This window comes from Aegilops tauschii, chromosome 3, assembly GCF_002575655.3.
Source record: "Aegilops tauschii subsp. strangulata cultivar AL8/78 chromosome 3, Aet v6.0, whole genome shotgun sequence".
Taxonomy (NCBI): Eukaryota; Viridiplantae; Streptophyta; class Magnoliopsida; order Poales; family Poaceae; genus Aegilops; species Aegilops tauschii.
The window spans coordinates 401,633,904-401,653,071 of NC_053037.3; the positions used below are offsets into that span (position 1 = coordinate 401,633,904).

Consider the following 19,168-nt stretch of genomic DNA (forward strand, 5'->3'; position numbering starts at 1 on the left):
TATTGATGGGCATGTTATTTACTTCTGTGATGAAGCTGCTAGAATTGCTAGACCTGATACTAAAATAAACATAGACCTGTTGTAGGCATGCGTGTTATTTCTGTTAAAATAGGAGATCATTGCTATCATGGCCTATGTGATATGGGTGCTAGTGCAAGTGCAATACCTCATTCCTTATACAAAGAAATTATGCATGATATTGCACCTGCTAAGATAGAGGAAATTGATGTTACAATTAAGCTTGCCAATAGAGACACTATTTCACCAGTTGGGATTGTTAGAGATGTTGAAGTCTTGTGTGGGAAAGTTAAATATCCTGCTGATTTTCTTGTTCTTGGTTCCCCACAAGATAGCCTTTGTCCCATCATATTTGGTAGACCCTTCTTGAATACTGTTAATGCTAGGATAGACTGCAAAAAGGATGTTGTTACTATTGGTTTGGGGGATATGTCTCATGAGTTTAATTTTGCTAAATTTCGTAGACAACCCCATGATAAAGAATTACCTAGTAAAGATGAAATTATTGGTCTTGCCTCTATTGCCGTGCCTCCTAATGATCCTTTAGAACAATATTTGCTAGACCATGAAAATGATATGTTTATGAATGAAAGAAGGGAAATAGATGAAGTATTCTTTAAACAGGGACCTATTTTGAAACATAACTTGCCTGTTGAAATCCTAGGGGATCCTCCTCCACCCAAGGGTGATCCCGTGTTTGAGCTTAAACCATTACCTGATACTCTTAAATATGCTTATCTTGATGAAAATAAGATATATCCTGTTATTATTAGTGCTAACCTTTCAGAGAATGAAGAAAAGAAATTATTGAAAACTCTGAAGAAGCACCGTGCTGCTATTGGATATACTCTTGATGATCTTAAGGGCATTAGTCCCACTTTATGCTAGCACAAAATAAAATTGGAGAAAGACGCTAAACCAGTTGTTGATCACCAACGACGGTTAAATCCCAAGATGAAAGAAGTGGTAAGAAAAGAAATAGTAAAGCTTCTAGAAGCAGGTATAATTTATCCCATTGCTGATAGTCAATGGGTAAGTCATGTCCATTGTGTCCCCAAGAGGGAGGTATTACTGTTGTTCCTAATGATAAAGATGAATTGATCCCACAAAGAATTATTACAGGTTATAGAATGGTAATTGATTTCCGCAAATTAAATAAAGCTACTAAAAAGGATCATTACCCTTTACCTTTTACTGATCAAATGCTAGAAAGATTATCCAAACATACACATTTTTGCTTTCTAGATGGTTATTCCGGTTTCTCTCAAATACCTGTCTCAAAAGAGGATCAAGAAAAGACCACTTTTGCTTGCTCTTTCGGTACCTTTGCTTATAGACGTATGCCTTTTGGATTATGTAATGCACCTGCTACCTTTCAAAGATGCATGATGGCTATATTCTCTGATTTTTGTGAAAAGATTGTTGAGGTTTTCATGGATGATTTCTCCGTATACAGAACTTCTTTTGATGATTGCTTGAGCAACCTTGATCGAGTTTTGCAGAGATGTGAAGAAACTAATCTTGTCTTGAATTGGGAAAAGTGCCACTTTATGGTTAATGAAGATATTGTCTTGGGGCATAAAATTTCTGAAAGAGGTATTGAAGTTGATAAAGCTAAAGTTGATGCTATTGAAAAGATGTCGTGTCCTAAGGACATCAAAGGTATAAGAAGTTTCCTTGGTCATGTCGGTTTTTATAGGAGGTTCATTAAGGACTTCTAAAAAATTTCTAGGCCTCTGACTAACCTCCTACAAAAAGATGTTCCTTTTGTCTTTGACGATGATTGTGTAGAAGCATTTGAAATACTTAAGAAATCATTGATTTCTGCACCTATTGTTCAGCCGCTTGATTGGAATTTACCCTTTGAAATTATGTGTGATGTTAGCGATTATGTTGTAGGTATTGTTCTAGGACAAAGAGTTGATAAGAAATTAAATGTTATCCAATATGCTAGTAAAACTCTAAACAGTGCCCAGAGAAATTATGCTACTACTGAAAAAGAATTTTTAGCAGTTGTATTTGCTTGTGATAAGTTCAGACCTTATATTGTTGATTCTAAAGTAACTGTTCACACGGATCATGCTGCTATTAAATATCTTATGGAAAAGAAAGATGCTAAACCTAGACTTATTAGATGGGTTCTCCTACTACAAGAATTTGATTTGCATATTATTGATAGAAAGGGAGCTGAGAACCCCGTTGCAGACAACTTGTCTAGGTTAGAGAATGTTCTTGATGACCCACTACCTATTGATGATAGCTTTCCTGATGAACAATTAGCTGTCATAAATGCTTCTCGTACTGCTCCATGGTATGCTGATTATGCTAATTACATTGTTGCTAAATTTATACCACCTAGTTTCACATACCAACAAAAGAAAAAGTTTTTCTATGATTTAAGACATTACTTCTGGGATGACCCACACCTTTATAAAGAAGGAGTAGATGGTGTTATTAGACGTTGTGTACCTGAGCATGAACAGGAACAGATCCTACGCAAGTGTCACTCCGAAGCTTATGGAGGACACCACGCTGGAGATAGAACTGCACGTAAGGTATTGCAATCCAGTTTTTACTGGCCTACTCTTTTCAAAGATGCCCGTAAGTTTGTCTTGTCTTGTGATGAATGCCAAAGAATTGGTAATATTAGCAGACGTCAAGAAATGCCTATGAACTATTCACTTGTTATTGAACCATTTGATGTTTGGGGCTTTGATTATATGGGACCGTTCCCTTCCTCTAATGGGTATACACATATCTTAGTTGCTGTTGATTACGTTACTAAGTGGGTAGAAGCTATTCCAACTAGTAGTGCTGATCATAACACCTCTATTAAGATGCTTAAAGAAGTTATTTTTCCAAGCTTTGGAGTCCCTAGATATTTAATGACTGATGGTGGTTCACATTTTATTCATGGTGACTTTCGTAAAATGCTTGCTAAGTATGATCTTAATCATAGAATTGCATCTCCATATCACCCGCAGTCTAGTGGTCAAGTAGAACTTAGTAATAGAGAGCTCAAATTAATTTTGCAAAAGACTGTTAATAGATCTAGAAAGAATTGGTCCTAGAAACTTGATGATGCTTTATGGGCTTACAGAACTGCATATAAAAATCCTATGGGTATGTCTCCGTATAAAATGGTTTATGGAAAAGCATGTCACTTACCTCTCGAACTAGAACATAAGGCATATTGGGCCATTAAAGAGCTCAATTATGATTTCAAACTTGCCGGTGAGAAGAGGCTATTTGACATTAACTCACTTGATGAATGGAGAACCCAGGCCTATGAGAATGCCAAACTGTTTAAAGAAAAAGTTAAAAGATGGCATGACAAAAGGATACAAAAGCGTGAGTTTAATGTAGGTGATTATGTGTTGCTATTCAACTCTCTCTTAAGATTTTTTGCAGTAAAACTTCTCTCTAAATGGGAAGGGCCTTACGTTATCGAGGAGGTCTATCGTTCTGGTGCCATAAAAATCAACAACTTTGAAGGCACAAATCCGAAGGTGGTGAACGGTCAAAGAATCAAACATTATATCTCAGGTAATCCTATAAATGTTGAAACTAATGTTATTGAAACCGTAACCCCGGAGGAATACATAAGGGACAATTTCCAGAACATTTCAGACTCCGAAAAGGAATAGGTATGTGATACGGTAAGTAAACCGACTCCAAAACAGTTCTAATGGCAATTTTTCTCCGTTTTGGAATATTTAAGAAAATAGGAAAATAAGAAGCAGTCCGAGAAGGACACGAGGCGTCCACGAGGGTGGAGGGCGCGCCCCCTGCCTCGTGGGCACCTCGTGTGCTCTCCGGACTCCGTTTTCTTGCACGATACTTCTTTTGGTCGTTAAAAAGTCATTATATAATCTCCTGAAGGTTTTGATCATCGTATCACGCAAATATCCTCTGTCTTTGTTTCGAGCTGTTTTCTGCTAGAGTTGTCAAAGGCCAGGCATCATGTCGTCCCCCTCCTCCAACAATGAGGGCAACGATGCTTGGCTAATGAAGATAGAGCTGAAGAGAGAAGAACCCGGGGAGATCAACAAGGATGATGGGATCAAGAAGGCCATGGAGGACCAAGCTCCGGCAACCGAAGATGAAGACATCCTCCAACCTCATCACAATCTTCTTACCCCAACGGAGATTGAAGCCTTCAAGATGATTGAGTTAGCTCGCATACAAAATAAGTATCTCACTCGTGAAAATATTTTGTTGAAGGAGCATATCACCGCACTCAAGGGCATTATCCGCAAATTGGAGGATCTCTTACGCTCGATGTGCGATTATCCATCATACGCACCATCTTCTTCACCAGCAAAGGAGAACTGAGTATCTGGTATGGGCACTCCCCTTGGCAATTGCCAAGCTTGGGGGAGGTGCCCCGGTATCGTATCACCATCACACTCCTATCTTTACTGTTTTTCTTAGTTCGATCCTTTTAGTAATATCTTGATCTAGTAGAATAAAGTTTTAGTATGATCTAGTTTTGAGTTTTTGCTTTATGATCCCTCTATGTAATCGAGTCCGTGAGCTATATATAATAAAGATTAGTTTTGAGTCGAGGGCTTGGTTATCTTGCTATGATCTTGAGGGAATAAAAATAAAAGAAAAGAGAAAGAATAAAAATAAAAGAGATCATATTGATCTTATGGAGAGTAATGACTTCACATATAAAGAGTATGATGAATAAAAGTTGTTGAGAGTTGACAAACATAGTTTTGGTCATCGTTGCAATTAATAGGAAGTAATAAAGAAAGAGAGGTTTTCACATATAAATATACTATCTTGGACATCTTTTATGATTGTGAGCACTCATTAAAATATGACATGCTAAAGAGTTGACGTTGGACAAGGAAGACAACGTAATGGGTTATGTTTTCTTATATCTGAAATAAAGTATATTGTCATGGATCATCCAACATGTTGAGCTTGCCTGTCCCTCTCATGCTAGCCAAATTCTTTGCACCAAGTAGAGATACTACTTGTGCTTCTGAATAACCTTAAACCAGTTTTGCCATGAGAGTCCACCATACCTACCTATGGATTGAGTAAGATCCTTCAAGTAAGTTGTCATCGTTGTATGCAATAAAAATTGCTCTCTAAATATGTATGATTTATTAGTGTGGAGAAAATAAGCTTTATACGATCTTGTGATGTGGAAGCAATAAAAGCGACAGACTGCATAATAAAGGTCCATATCACAAGTGGCAATATAAAGTGACATTCTTTCGCATTAAGATTTCGTGCATCCAACCACAAAAACACATGACAACCTCTGCTTCCCTCTGCGAAGGGCCTATCTTTTATTCTTGTCTTATACCTTATATAAGAGTCATGGTGATCTTCACCTTTCCTTTTTACATTTTATCCTTTGGCAAGCACATTGTGTTGGAAAGATCCTGATATATATATCCAATTGGATGTAAGTTAGCATGAACTATTATTGTTGACATTACCCTTGAGGTAAAAGGTTGGGAGGCAACACTATAAGCCCCTATCTTTCTCTGTGTCCGATTAAAACTCCATAACCATAAGTATTGTGTGAGTGTTAGCAATTGTGAAAGACTAAATGATAGTTGAGTATGTGGACTTGCTGAAAAGCTCTTATAATGACTCTTTTCGATGTTATGATAAATTGCAATTGCTTCAATGACCGAGATTATAGTTTGTTGGTTTTCAATGAAGTTTCTGATTCATATTTTACATTGTGAATAGATTATTACTTGAGCATAAGAAATGATATGACAATATTTATATATGTTGTTGTTATAATAATGATCATGATGCCCTCATGTCCGTATTTTATTTTATCGACACCTCTATCTCTAAACATGTGGACATATTTTTCGTTATCGGCTTCCGCTTGAGGACAAGCGAGGTCTAAGCTTGGGGGAGTTGATACGTCCATTTTGCATCATGCTTTTATATCAATATTTATTGCATTATGGGCTGTTATTATATGTTATGTCACAATACTTATGCCTATTCTCTCTTATCTTACAAGGTTTACATGAAGAGGGAGAATGCCGGCAGCTGGAATTCTTGGCTGGAAAAGGAGCAAATATTAGAGACCTATTCCACACAGCTCCAAAAGTCCTGAAACTTCACAGAGGCAGTTTTTGGAATTAATAAAAATACTGGCAAAAGAATCAACCAGAGGGAGGCCACCCACCATCCATGAGGGTGGGGGCGCGCCCTACCCCCTGGGCGCGCCCCTGCCTCGTGGGCCCCCTGGCAGGCCTCCGGTGCCCATCTTTTGCTATATGAAGTCTTTTACCCTGAAAAAAATCAGAAGGAAGCTTTCAGGACGAAACACCGCCGCCACGAGGCGGAACCTTGGCGGAACCAATCTAGGGCTCCGGCGGAGCTGTTCTGCCAGGGAAACATCCCTCCGGGAGGGGGAAATCATCCCCATCGTCATCACCAACGATCCTCTCAGCGGGAGGGGGTCAATCTCCATCAACATCTTCACCAGCACCATCTCCTCTAAAACCCTAGTTCATCTCTTGTATCCAATCTTTGTCTCAAAACCTCAGATTGGTACTTGTGGGTTGCTAGTAGTGTTGATTACTCCTTGTAGTTGATGCTAGTTGGTTTATTTGGTGGAAGATCATATGTTCAGATCCTTTATGCATATTAATACCCCTCTGATTATGCTCATGAATATGATTTGTGAGTAGTTACGTTTGTTCCTGAGGATATGGGAGAAGTCTTGCTATAAGTAGTCATGTGAATTTGGTATTCGTTCGATATTTTGATGAGATGTATGTTGTCTCTCCTCTAGTGGTGTTATGTGAACATCGACTACATGACACTTCACCATTGTTTGGGCCTAGAGGAAGGCATTGGGAAGTAATAAGCAGATGATGGGTTGCTAGAGTGACAGAAGCTTAAACCCTAGTTTATGAGTTGCTTCGTAAGGGACTGATTTGGATCCATATGTTTCATGCTATGGTTAGGTTTACCTTAATACTTCTTTTGTAGTTGCGGATGCTTGCAATAGGGATTAATCATAAGTGGGATGCTTGTCCAAGGAAGGGCAGTACCCAAGCACCGGTCCACCCACATATCAAATTATCAAAGTAATACGCGAATCATATGAGCATGATGAAAACTAGCTTGACGATAATTCCCATGTGTCCTCGGCAGCGTTTTCCTTTATATAAGAATTTGTCCCGGCTTGTCCTTTGCTACAAAAAGGATTGGGCCACTTTGCTACACCTTGTTTACTTTTGTTACTTGTCAACCGTTACAAATTACCTTATCACAAAACTATCTGTTACCGATAATTTCAGTGCTTGCAGAGAATATCTTATCGAAAACCGCTTGTCATTTCCTTATGCTCCTCGTTGGGTTCGACACTCTTACTTATCGAAAGGACTACGATAGATCCCCTACACTTGTGGGTCATCATCGACCACCAAATTATCAGTAGTATTCCCCCATGTATATAGTAATAGTCCGAGTATTTTGTAACGGTAGTTAGATCGATTGTATGCCCTTGTTTGAATTGAGTGGTGTGATATGAATGTGTTTGTCTCATGTGCATATGGGTAGTGATTTATCTTTAGACCTCACTCTATTCTAATCTCTCCCCTCTAAAACCATCAGATGCCTCCGAGACGTGACCCCGGATTTGTCTTTCCACCGGAGCTCACTCAGTTGATCCAGCAGCAGAATGCCCTGATGTAGTTGCTAGTCCAGAACCAAGGCAACAACAACAACAACAACAACAACCCACCGCCACCGCCTCCAGTTGACAAGTTAGCCCATTTTTTGAGGTTGAATCCGCCGGTGTTTTCCAGTAGCACCGAGCCGGTTGTTGCTGATGACTGGCTCCGCAGGATTGGAAGGAAGCTGACCACCGCAGGTTGCACAGACGCCGAGAAGGTGCGCTTTGCCGCACACCAACTGGATGGACCCGCAGCCTCGTGGTGGGAGAATTACACTACTACTTTCCCCATAGCCAATGCCACTTGGGATCAGTTTCAGCAAGCTTTCCGCACTGCACATGTCTCAACTGGATCTATGAGCATGAAGAAGCGTGAGTTTCGTAACTTACGCCAGGGAAATCGTACTGTGGGGCAGTACGTGGATGAGTTTAGCAAGTTAGCTCGTTATGCCCCAGATGATGTGGCCATAGATGCCGCAAAGCAGGAGAAGTTTATGTAAGGACTAAATGATGAGCTGAGTATGCAGTTGATGGTGGCAACATTTGCTAACTACCAAGAGTTGGTAGATAGGGCTCATATGATTGAAGGCAAGCAGCAGCAGATAGAGAGCCACAAAAGGAAGTATGGACAGGGGAAGTATAGTTCTGGAGCTCAGCAGAAGCCCCGTTTTACCCCGAACTCGGGAGGGCACACCCATCATAAACATGGAAGGCCACACTCATAATGGAGGAAGTTTACACAACCACAGTGGCCCTAAGAATGGTAATGGGAATGGAGGAAACAACGGTCAAAACCGTTTCAACCCCACTACACCCGCCAAGAAGGATCTAAGTCACATTACTTGTTTCAAGTGCGGGAAGACTAGACACTACGCCACCGAGTGTCCCGAAGCAAAGAACGGAAACGACAATGGAAGCTCTGGGAAGAAGCCCAACCCTTTCACCAGAGGACAAGTGAACCACGTTAACGTGGAGGAGGTTGAAGAACAGCCCGATGCAGTGATCGGTAAATTTTTGATTAAGTCATTTATCGCTCTCGTTCTTTTTGACACTGGTGCATCGCATTCATACATATCAAGGGGATTTGTGGACAAGTTTAAGTTGCCAACCTTAGCCCTTAGGTCACCCATGTTAGTAAGCTCGCCAGGAGCAGAGTATATGGCCAGCCGATGGTGTGATCGGTTACCCCTAACCATTGGTAGCCACGTTTTCCCCTCAGACCTAGTGATTTTGGAGTCACAAGGATTGGATATCATACTAAGCATGGATTGGTTATCGAAGTACGAAGGAAACATCGACTGTGCTAGTAAGTCAATTTCACTCACTACCCCGGAGGGAAAGAGGATCAAGTATGTATCCAGGCATGCGCCAAGGAGGACCCAAGTAAATTCTCTCTCGGGAGTTGTTCAGGAAGAAGTTCCAGTTGTGAAGGATTACCCGGATGTATTTCCGGAGGAATTACCAGGCATGCCACCCGACCGAGACATAGAGTTTTTGATAGAACTGTTTCCAGGCACCGGGCCAATATCGAAAAGACCGTATCGGATGCCTGCAAATGATCTGGAGGAAATTAAGAAGCAGATTAAGGAGTTACTGGAGAAAGGTTATATCCGACCAAGTTCATCACCGTGGGGAGCCCCAGTGCTCTTGGTTGAGAAGAAGGATGGATCCTTGAGAATGGTTGTTGATTATCGGGCGTTGAATGAAGTGACGATCAAGAACAAGTACCCACTACCGATGATCAACGATTTGTTTGACCAGCTGCAAGGAGCTAAAGTATTCTCCAAGATTGATCTTCGATCAGGATACCACCAGTTGAAGATCCGAGAACAGGATATACCCAAGACAGCTTTTACTACTAGGTATGGGCTTTATGAGTACACGGTCATGTCTTTTGGATTGACTAATGCTCCTGCCTATTTTATGAGTATGATGAGCAAGGTATTCATGGAGTTCTTGGATACGTTTGTTGTGGTGTTCATTGATGACATTTTGGTGTACTCGAAGAATGAAGAGGAACAGAAGGAACATTTGCGCTTAGTTCTCGAGAAGCTCAGGAAACATCAGTTATATGCCAAGTTCAGCAAATGTGAGTTTTGGTTGAAGGAAGTTGGATTTCTTGGACATGTTATATCAAGAGAAGGTATAGCAGTAGACCCTACCAAGGTTCAGTCAGTCACTGAGTGGTTGGTACCCACTTCAGTTGGAGAGATCCGCAGTTTTCTGGGACTCGCTGGATATTATAGGAGATTCATTGAGAACTACTCCAAAATCGCGAAGCCCATGACGGAGTTGTTGAAGAAGGATACCAAGTTTAAGTGGACCGAAGAATGTGAGGCCAGTTTTCAGGAGTTGAAGAAACGGCTAGTTACAGCCCCAGTGCTAATTCTTCCGGATATACGCAAGGATTTCCAAGTGTATTGCGACGCTTCTCGTTTAGGACTTGGAGGTGTACTTATGCAGGACGGAAGAGTTGTTTCATATGCCTCACGTCAGCTTTGACCCCATGAGTTGAATTATGCCACGCATGATTTGGAGTTAGCAGCCGTAGTACACGCGCTCAAGACCTGGAGATATTTTCTGATTGGAAACCGTTGTGATGTATATACGGATCATAAGAGTTTGAAGTACATCTTCACACAGAAGGAGTTGAATCTCAGGCAGAGGAGATGGTTGGAGCTTATAAAAGATTATGATATGAAGCTGCATTATCATCCAGGAAAGGCCAATGTCGTAGCAGACGCTTTGAGCCGCAAGAGTTATGTCAACACCCTCGTAAGCGGAGGATTACCGCAGGAGTTAGTCGACAATCTCAAGGAACTTCGATTGGAGATAGTTCCAAGAGGTTTTGTTGCAGCAATGGAAGTTCAGTCTACATTATTGGGAAAGATTCGAGAAGTTCAGAAGGAGGATAAGGAAATTGCTGAGATAAAGGAGAAGATGAGCAAAGGAAAAGCCAAGGGTTTTCGTGAGGATGAGCACGAGACGTTATGGTTTGAGGATCGGGTATATGTGCCCAATAATGCGGAGATTAGGAAGTTAATACTTCAGGAAGCTCATGACTCACCCTACTCGATTCACCCCGGAAACACCAAGATGTATTTGGATTTGAAGGAACGTTTCTGGTGGACCGGTATGAAGAAGGATATTGCCGAGTATGTAGCCGTATGTGATGTATGTCAGAGAGTGAAGGCAGAACATCAGAAGCCAGCAGGATTACTTTAGCCTATGCCAATACCAGAACGAAAGTGGAACAAGCTTGGCATGGATTTCATCACCGGATTACCCAGGACACGATCAGGGTATGACTCTATCTGGGTAGTAGTTGATTGCTTGACCAAGGTAGCTCACTTTATCCCCATGAAAACTACTTATACGAGCGCGAAGTTGGCCAAGATATATATGACCAGGATCGTATGTCTGCACGGAGTTCCGAGGACCATCGTATCAGATAGAGGAACACAGTTTACCTCAAAGTTTTGGAATCAGCTGCACCAAACTTTGGGTACTAGGCTTGAGTTCAGTACAACCTTTCATCCGCAGACAGATGGACAGACCGAGAGAGTCTGATTCTGGAGGACATGTTGAGAGCTTGTGCGCTAGATTATAGATCTAGTTGGGATGATAATTTGCCTTACGCAGAGTTCTCATATAACAACAGTTACCAGGCCAGTTTGAAGATGGCACCTTTCGAAGCTTTGTATGGAAGAAGGTGCAGGACACTATTGATGTGGGATGAATTTGGAGACCGTCAGTTGTTTGGACCAGATTTGATCAAGAAGTCTGAAGAGAAGGTTAAGTTGATTCGAGATAGACTGAAGGTAGCTCAGTCCAGGAAGAAGAGTTATGCCGATACAAAACGCAAGGAGGTAGTCTATGAAATCGGAGACTGGGCGTATCTCCGTGTGTCACCACTGCGAGGAGTTAAGCGATTCGGAGTTAAGGGAAAGCTAGCACTGAGATTTGTAGGACCATACCGAGTTTTGGAGCGTATGGGAGAAGTGGCCTACAAGTTGGAGTTACCCGAAGGATTGTCAGGAGTTCATGATGTGTTTCACGTTTCCCAGTTGAAGAAGTGCCTTGCTGAGACGACCGATATTCCTCTGAGAGATACAGTGCCCCTAGAAGCAATTCAGTTGGATAGTGATCTAACTTACAAGGAGAAACCAGTCAAGATTCTCGAGTTTGCCAGCCGAGTTACACGCAACAAGGTTATCAAGTTTCACAAAGTACAATGGAGCCACCATACCAAGGAGGAAGCCACCTGGGAGCGAGAAGAAGACCTACGAAAAGACCACCCAAACCTATTTTCTAGCCAACCCGAATCTCGAGGGCGAGATTCATCTTAAGGGGGGTAGGTTTGTAACATCCCAATTTTCAATTTGGATGTTATACATAGGTCATCATATGCATATCATATTTTATTTGCATTTTGGTTGTGATCCTAGAAATCTTAAGCAACTCAAGGACCCAAGGAGAGAGTTGGAGGTCTCACATATTTTCATATTTGAATTTTTCTCAAATTTGAAAAAAGGATCAATTTGGTTTTAGTATTTTTCTCTCCAATTATTTCCAATAATTAAAATAAACGAGAGAAGATAAAATGACTTCTTCAAAAAGAGAGGAATATTGTAGAAGAAATTTTAAAATCAAATTATTATTTTATTTGAATTAGAAAAATATGCATTTTTGAAAATAGCATTTTAGGCCAGAAAAATGTTCACTTTGTTCTAAATATTAGATTTAGACGGCGAAAATTGTTTTTGCTATTTTTAGAATTTTTTTTATTTTACTAGGATTTTTCTTTCGGGCGATTTTTTTTAAAAAAAACTTCCCGCCTGACTGGGCCTGCCGAGCAGGCCGGCCCGCTCCGCGCCGCCTTCCTCCGGCGCGGGGAGACCAAGCCGCCGCCGCCGCCTGAGTCCAGCCGGGGCACGACTCCCGGTCCGACCTGGCGCCCCTCCTCCAAGCCGCCCGCGCCCCCCGGCCCCTTTAAATACCGCCGCCCCACGGCCCTCCTCCTCACCTCGCCCCGCCGCCGCAGCTCGCACCGCCGCCCGCTGCTGCAGCCGCCGCCTAGCGCCGCCTCCCACCGCCCTGCGCCACCGCCGTGCCGTCTCGCCGGATCCCGCCGTCGTCACCGCCGGCGATTTCCTCTGGTTAACCGGTAAAAATCCGATCTTGTTTTTCCCTCGGTTTTTCTTTCGGTTTTCTTTTAGAGTTAGGGTTTTCTCTCGGTTTTCCGATCGGTTTTAATTTACGGACGTTCGTCCGTTAATCTGCAGTAGCAAACATTTTCGTTCGTTAGGGTTTCATAGCGAACGTTCGTTCATTAGGGTTTTTCTTTTATTTTATTTTTGACCAGGGACCTATCCGCGATTACTTTTATCACAGATTAGTCCATGATCTTCAAACCCTCGCAACTTTTAGCTCGTTTATCCAAATCCAGTGAAACCAACACCAAATTCTTCGTCTTGTTCCCCTCTTTCCAGATAATCAACTTGAACATGATTTTGAGAATTTAAAATTTGGTTTCAAGCAGATTTGAATTCGAACTTCTTTTGATTGTAGTTTGAGTTTCGTAGCTCCGATTCGATTGATTCTTTTTGCAAATCGAAGCTCTTCGGTCGAACTTTCAGTTTGGATCCTTTCTCTTGAGTTTTACCCTTGCATCTTATGCTTGAGTGCTTATGTATGTTACTGTTTGTTCCCGATAGAGTTTTCGAAGTGCGAAGCGTGCTACTACGAGTCACTAGGGTTTTCAGATCGTCAGCAAGGCAAGTAACACTTTGATCATACCTCTTTAATACCCAGTTTTTATGCATTAGTTTCAATCCTCAAACACTGCATGGTTAGGATCTGATTAGCATGTGGGTATTGGGAAGTAGTTGATGAGGTAGAACCTATTGCCTTTTTATTTCAAACCCTGGGAGTTACTTCTACGTTATGCTTATACTGTTATGCTACGCTCGTAGACGCGGTTTGATTTGAGAGATCCATGACAGATGTGAGAGTTATCATTTACTAATGGTTGAACTTAAGGTGGCTACTTTAACTCACATCTGGGTGGATTGGTTGAGGCACCCTGGAGCACCCAGTGGTTGTCTGGGCACCTAGAGCAATCCAGCGTTGTCCTCGGATATCCCGGAGTACCCGTGTGGTCATCCTATGGTTCGCCACCCAGGCTCAAAGGGATCATAAGATTATTCATTCTAGAAACTTCCGTGTGCAGAAACAAGGCATTATGGGCTCTGGCATAGTTGCGTATGTTGTGTGACCTCTTTCAGTGGTAGGCTAGCAGATGTAGGGGAAGTAGGTGGTACTGTCTACCCAGAGTAAAGAGTTAATGCTTCTAAAAGACTGTGTCTCGATCATCCGTTTCTCAAACATCATGTAGTGCGAGAAATTCAACGGAGGAGATCGAGTCTTGTGGGGAAAAGTGCGCAAACCTCTGTAGAGTGTATAAACTAATCATGGTTAGCCGTGTCCCCGTTATGGACATCTTGAGTATCTGGTACTTGAATTATTGATTTGATCCCATCAGTCTATTTAATTAATTTGTTGGATTGATAATTATTAATTGGGATTGAGTTGGAGGAACCTTCTCAATGTTTTCAACAAACTTTGTAGTTAAATAAGATCTATTCCTTTGTTGTAGGGAAAAACTAGCTTTCTGCAAAAATAACCATAGAGCCTCCATCAGCCATATATGCATGTAGTGATAGCTATTATTTGCTCATTGCTCTATAGTGTTGTCTTGCCAGCATATTCCATGAGCTGACCCTTTCGGGCTGCAACGTATTATGTTGCAGAATTTTCAGACGAAGAGTAAGGTGCGCTAGGTCGTTGTCGTGCACTCAGCTATACCATTGAAGTTGATGGACTCATTTACCTTTGAAGCTTCCGCAGTTATCTTATTTAGATGGCCTTCAGCCATATTATTATAATAAGATCTCTTTTGAGACATTCGATGTACTAAGTGTGTGATTGAACTCTATTATAAATCCTCGAGTATTGTGTGTGTCAGCATTACCGATCCAGGGATGACACTTATGCACAGAGATTTGACCGTTTGAGGTCGGATCGCTACAATAATCATCGCTGACAAAGTTCGGAGTTACAAGCATATACTACATTTAAGTTTAAGGGTGCATTTAGCAGAAAATTATTGGGAAAATATGATGGAGATTGTTGTTTAATTAGACAGTGCACGGTTCAGAACATGGATATCCAGCGGCACAGTCCTGTTAACTCCCTCATTCCAGTGGGTGTTCAAAATCCGCCTGTAAAGTTTCCGGGCTTCAAATTGCTAGCAAAGTGGCAGATACTTGAAACGAAACGAGTATCAGATTTGACTACAATCAAACAGCAAATGCATATTAACAACCAAACTGTTGGGAATAGATGGAACAGAACGACCTTGACCTCAGCAAAAGGCAAAAATAAATCCAAGCTCGTTAATTCACAATGGCATGCCATTAGTACGAAGTGATAGGCAATGATAAGCTGGCCGGCGCCAACACAGTGAGGAGTCTGCCTCTGCATACGAGCTCCCCCTGACCTGCAGCAGCTATAGTTGTAGGAGTATATAAGTATTGCCCTAGTTTTGCTTTCTTCTTTTTGGTTTTTTGATACAATAGTTTTTTGGGGTTTTGTTAGTATACGCTTTGGTTGGCTGCCTTTAAAGTTTATTGGTTTGTTTTGGTGGTATTTTATGAACTTCTGTACCTTCTCACCATTCTTCTCATACATCTAATACAAAACGGCATGCACGTTGATACGCGTTCAAGAAAAAAGATTGATGCCATACTATGCTAGAAGTGCACAAAACACAATAGTTATGTTTTTAATTCTAGCAGTACATCAATCATACAGGAGGCACAGAACAAGAGCACCAATTAACAAAGTGATCCTTCAGCAACAAGGAAAAATAAATTGGGTGTCTCCATAGCAAATCTAATAAATGGAATCAAAGTTAAAAATAGTGGTAGTTCCAAATGCTTCCACAACTAATTTACTGACTGTATAACTTTCCTAGGTTCCTGACAAAATATTTCCCACAGTAGCTTTGGCTTTGCATTTCAAATATCTAGCTGAACTCATGGATGAAACGGTAACAATGCTTCTTCTTTCCTAAATTTGCTTCAACCTTTTCCTTTTCCCTTTCCTGGCATAACGAGTTTTTCAAGTTCAGCCAAGACAACTTATATCCAATTATTATTTTGGGGCTGCCTGCCAATACCTATTACTCCATCCATCCCATAATATAAGAGCATTTTTTACACTGCACTAGTGTCAAAAACGCTCTTATATTACGGGACGGAGGGAGTACATCAAAGTGTTATGTTACCCTACAGCTTAAGTCCAATGGATTTTGCATGGCCTTATAGGCATAAAACCATGACTGGAGATGTTATTAGACATTAATTATGACAGATTTACATCACGAATTTGTCAGCACTGTAGTTCAGATTATGAGCATGACACTCAGGTCTGTAATTTGTGAAGTGCAATGTGACTATTTAATAAATTCCTCAGCTTTCCTAACAAGGTCAAAGTCATACCTGAAGAGGTTCTCATGTGGAATGATCAAAAGTACTGTCTTGACAAGATGATCCGAGAGGTAACGGGATAACTTGTGAGATTTCACTAGAGGGTCCTGAAGTTTGTTATCATCGAAGGCTCGTGTGTCGACCTGTATATACAGTTATGCACAGAATGGTAGCAACACAAAATGTATTCTTAGAGACGTTGGCATGTTTACTAACAGGCACCAGGCACACACATGTTGAAGTATTTCCGCCATGCAAAATTCAGAGACATGGATGCCATGCCAGTGGAAACGTGGTCATTTCAGGATGTCATGCAAGTAGTTTGGACGCGAGGGGTATCTACCGGACTCGTCCAGCAGCCTCATGCTCCGCGGGGAGTTAAAGTAACACTAGTCAAGAACAGGTGTTTGGCCATCAGAAGGGAAAGAGGAAAACAAACATAGTGCACTGCGCAAGCAGTTGCCCATGGTAGATGTTGTAGGTAAACTAGTCTTTAATTACAGAATTCTCTCCTATGCATGGACGAAGGACTTGAAATAAAGGGAATATCACAATTTGGTGAAGGTAGAAAATCTACCATGCAACAAAGTTGTGTTTTGAACTGGAAACTGTTCACATGGATCCTACAATGGCAACAACACTAGTGACAAAAGCCTTGCAACCATCTAAAAGTTACCACTTAGCAAAATCAGTACTCCAAAGTCAACAGAACGGACACAAGGGACCCACTTCTATTACAATCACAGATAAAACTGCAATGTCATTAAACAGCAGGGTTAATTTTTCTGTTCAGGAACTACTGGACAAGATAGGTAGCTTAACCTTTTCCCCGAAGAGATGAGATAGCTTAACATGATGCGCTGTATGCAGAGTCGCCAAACATGAGCAGCTTTAATTGTGCAGGTGAAGATCTGAAGCATTCTACATCAGTGGACGACAGAATGGAGCAGCTGTAGTTTCTTGGTCAGGACTCACCTGCTTGGATATGGTACTATGGTCAGTGATTCTCGTAATGGACAGATCACGTATGTGCAGCTACTGCAAGAGGGGTTATCTGCTTACAATTTATAGCCAGTAATCGGCTGGATCTTTCAAAAACCTATTTTCAACTACAAATTTTCTTCAAGAGCAAACAGAACATGCTCCAAAATACTCTGCAACAGGCCATGTATGGACTATGCATCTTGTATTATTCACACATCCACTCTCTCGAATGCTTATGGGTAACAGGATGCTGGTTTAATTCCATGGTAGGATGTATAACAGTTATAGGTTCCAAAATTATAAACCGAGAGCAAGTAAGCAGGAATGTGATAGTTCAAAGGAAAGATAAGCGAAACACAAGGTGTGAGCAAACCTCAGAGTTCACTGTGGCGTGAAGAAGCCCTTGAAGCACCAAAGAGATCTTTGGCAATGATAAGCAAGCCCTCCAAGTCTTTGGCTCCCACCTGAAGGCAATCCTTCAGCAACCCCCCTTCCTCCACTTCCCACTTCACATCCAACACCACCTCCCTTAGCGGCCCCTAAACACAAGCGTACAAAAATTTACCGACTAAGCATTGCTGCAATATGGTTCGTTGGATGACCTAGGGACCAAGTCATTTCTAAAGAAAGAAGAAGAAGACCAAATCATGTACCTGCTCGGAGAAGGCGGAGAGGAGTCCGTTTAGGAGCTGCGTAGCGGCGGCTAGGAGGTCACCGTAATTACGGCGCAGCCACTGGGCCGCATCGACGGGTGACTTTAGGCGCGAGGCCTCCGCCGCAGCGGCGAGGAGGCGGGCGGCGGCAGTGGCACAGGAGAAGCCGCATCCGGTGACGGAGGAGAAAGCATAGTGGCGGAGGTAGTCCCAGCCAAGAGCCCACGCACCGCGGGAGGATAGAATGGATATGTGTGAGGCGATTCGGCGAGCGCGGGCAGCGGCAGCGGCGTCCCCCCGGTCGGCGCGGGTGACCGCGATGCGGGTGAGGAGGGAGTGGGAGAGGGAGAGGAGGGAGGCGACCTCGCGCAGTGGGACGCGGAGCGCGTAAGTGCGGGGAGGAGGTGGGAAGACTAGCAGGAGGACGATGGCTATGAGAGGGAGAGGGGGATGGGAACCAGATGCTCGCCGGCGGCGTGAAGCCCCGGCGAAGGTCATCGAAGGCGGCGGGAGACGGAAGAAAGGGACAAGTCTGTGTGAATGCTTACAAAATCTGATGTTCTTTTGGGGATGCACTGACCCAAATCGGACACGTCAGTCGAGCGGGACCAGTGTGCGGACATTGATATAGGAGTCGGCCATTCAACCGTAGCCATAAATATACGGGCATTTCAATTTTTTTAATTAAAATAAACAAATTTAATGCATATTTAAACAAACCAAACGATTTTCATTCTACTTGGATAATTTTTACATAAAACCAGATGTTTTTCATCTAAACCGGCACAAATTCATTATATTTCGACATATTTCAACTAAATTGTACTCTAAACCTAGTCTAAATGATCGCCGTCACCCGCTTCTCATGTTCGGCCGACCACGAGCCCCGAAAAATGAAGCTCTGCCTTCGCACCCTACAAGCAGTCAATTGGTCGACGATGACGAGCCGTCAAGTTTTGGCTTCAACGGGAGGGGAGGAGTGGTGGTCTTCCTTGGACCCGAGCGCCGGCGGCCTCCCATCTCGTGATGAGTGGATTTTATGCATACTTTTTAGAGTATATTTTAATGCCAAAATCACTTATATCATATCCATCTAGAACTTATTTCATGTTCTCCATGCATAATTTTCGGCCTTTACTCGTTTTTCCAAGTTCGTTGCACAATTTTTATTTTTATTTAGATTTTAATAGTTTTTCTTTGTTTTTTGGTCTTTGTAGGTATGTTGGCCTGTCCGTGGACTTGCCACATCGAAAGGGATCAAGTTGGGGTTAAATCGGACAAGT

At 42.2% G+C, this 19,168-nt stretch overlaps 1 protein-coding gene across 1 annotated transcript; it reads right to left on the reverse strand.

The window, feature by feature from the left end:
• Positions 1–16,785: 16,785 nt before the first annotated feature.
• LOC109741845 (uncharacterized) lies at positions 16,786–18,475 on the reverse strand. The gene is made up of 3 exons (XM_020300922.4): positions 17,886–18,475; positions 17,606–17,771; positions 16,786–17,223 (listed from the first exon to the last, which is right to left on the reverse strand). The coding sequence occupies exons 1-2, from the start codon at positions 18,381–18,383 to the stop codon at positions 17,607–17,609; spliced, it is 663 nt and encodes a 220-aa protein (XP_020156511.1). The 5' UTR covers positions 18,384–18,475; the 3' UTR covers positions 16,786–17,223; position 17,606.
• Between the last annotated feature and the right edge of the window lie 693 nt (positions 18,476–19,168).

Bases quoted from the DNA above. Each gene is read 5' to 3' on its own strand.
- LOC109741845 (XM_020300922.4), bottom strand. From the start codon at position 18,383: ATGACCTTCGCCGGGGCTTCACGCCGCCGGCGAGCATCTGGTTCCCAT. The intron at 17,772-17,885 runs GTACATGATTTG...GCTTGTGTTTAG, and splicing joins TCTCCGCCTTCTCCGAGCAG to GGGCCGCTAAGGGAGGTGGT.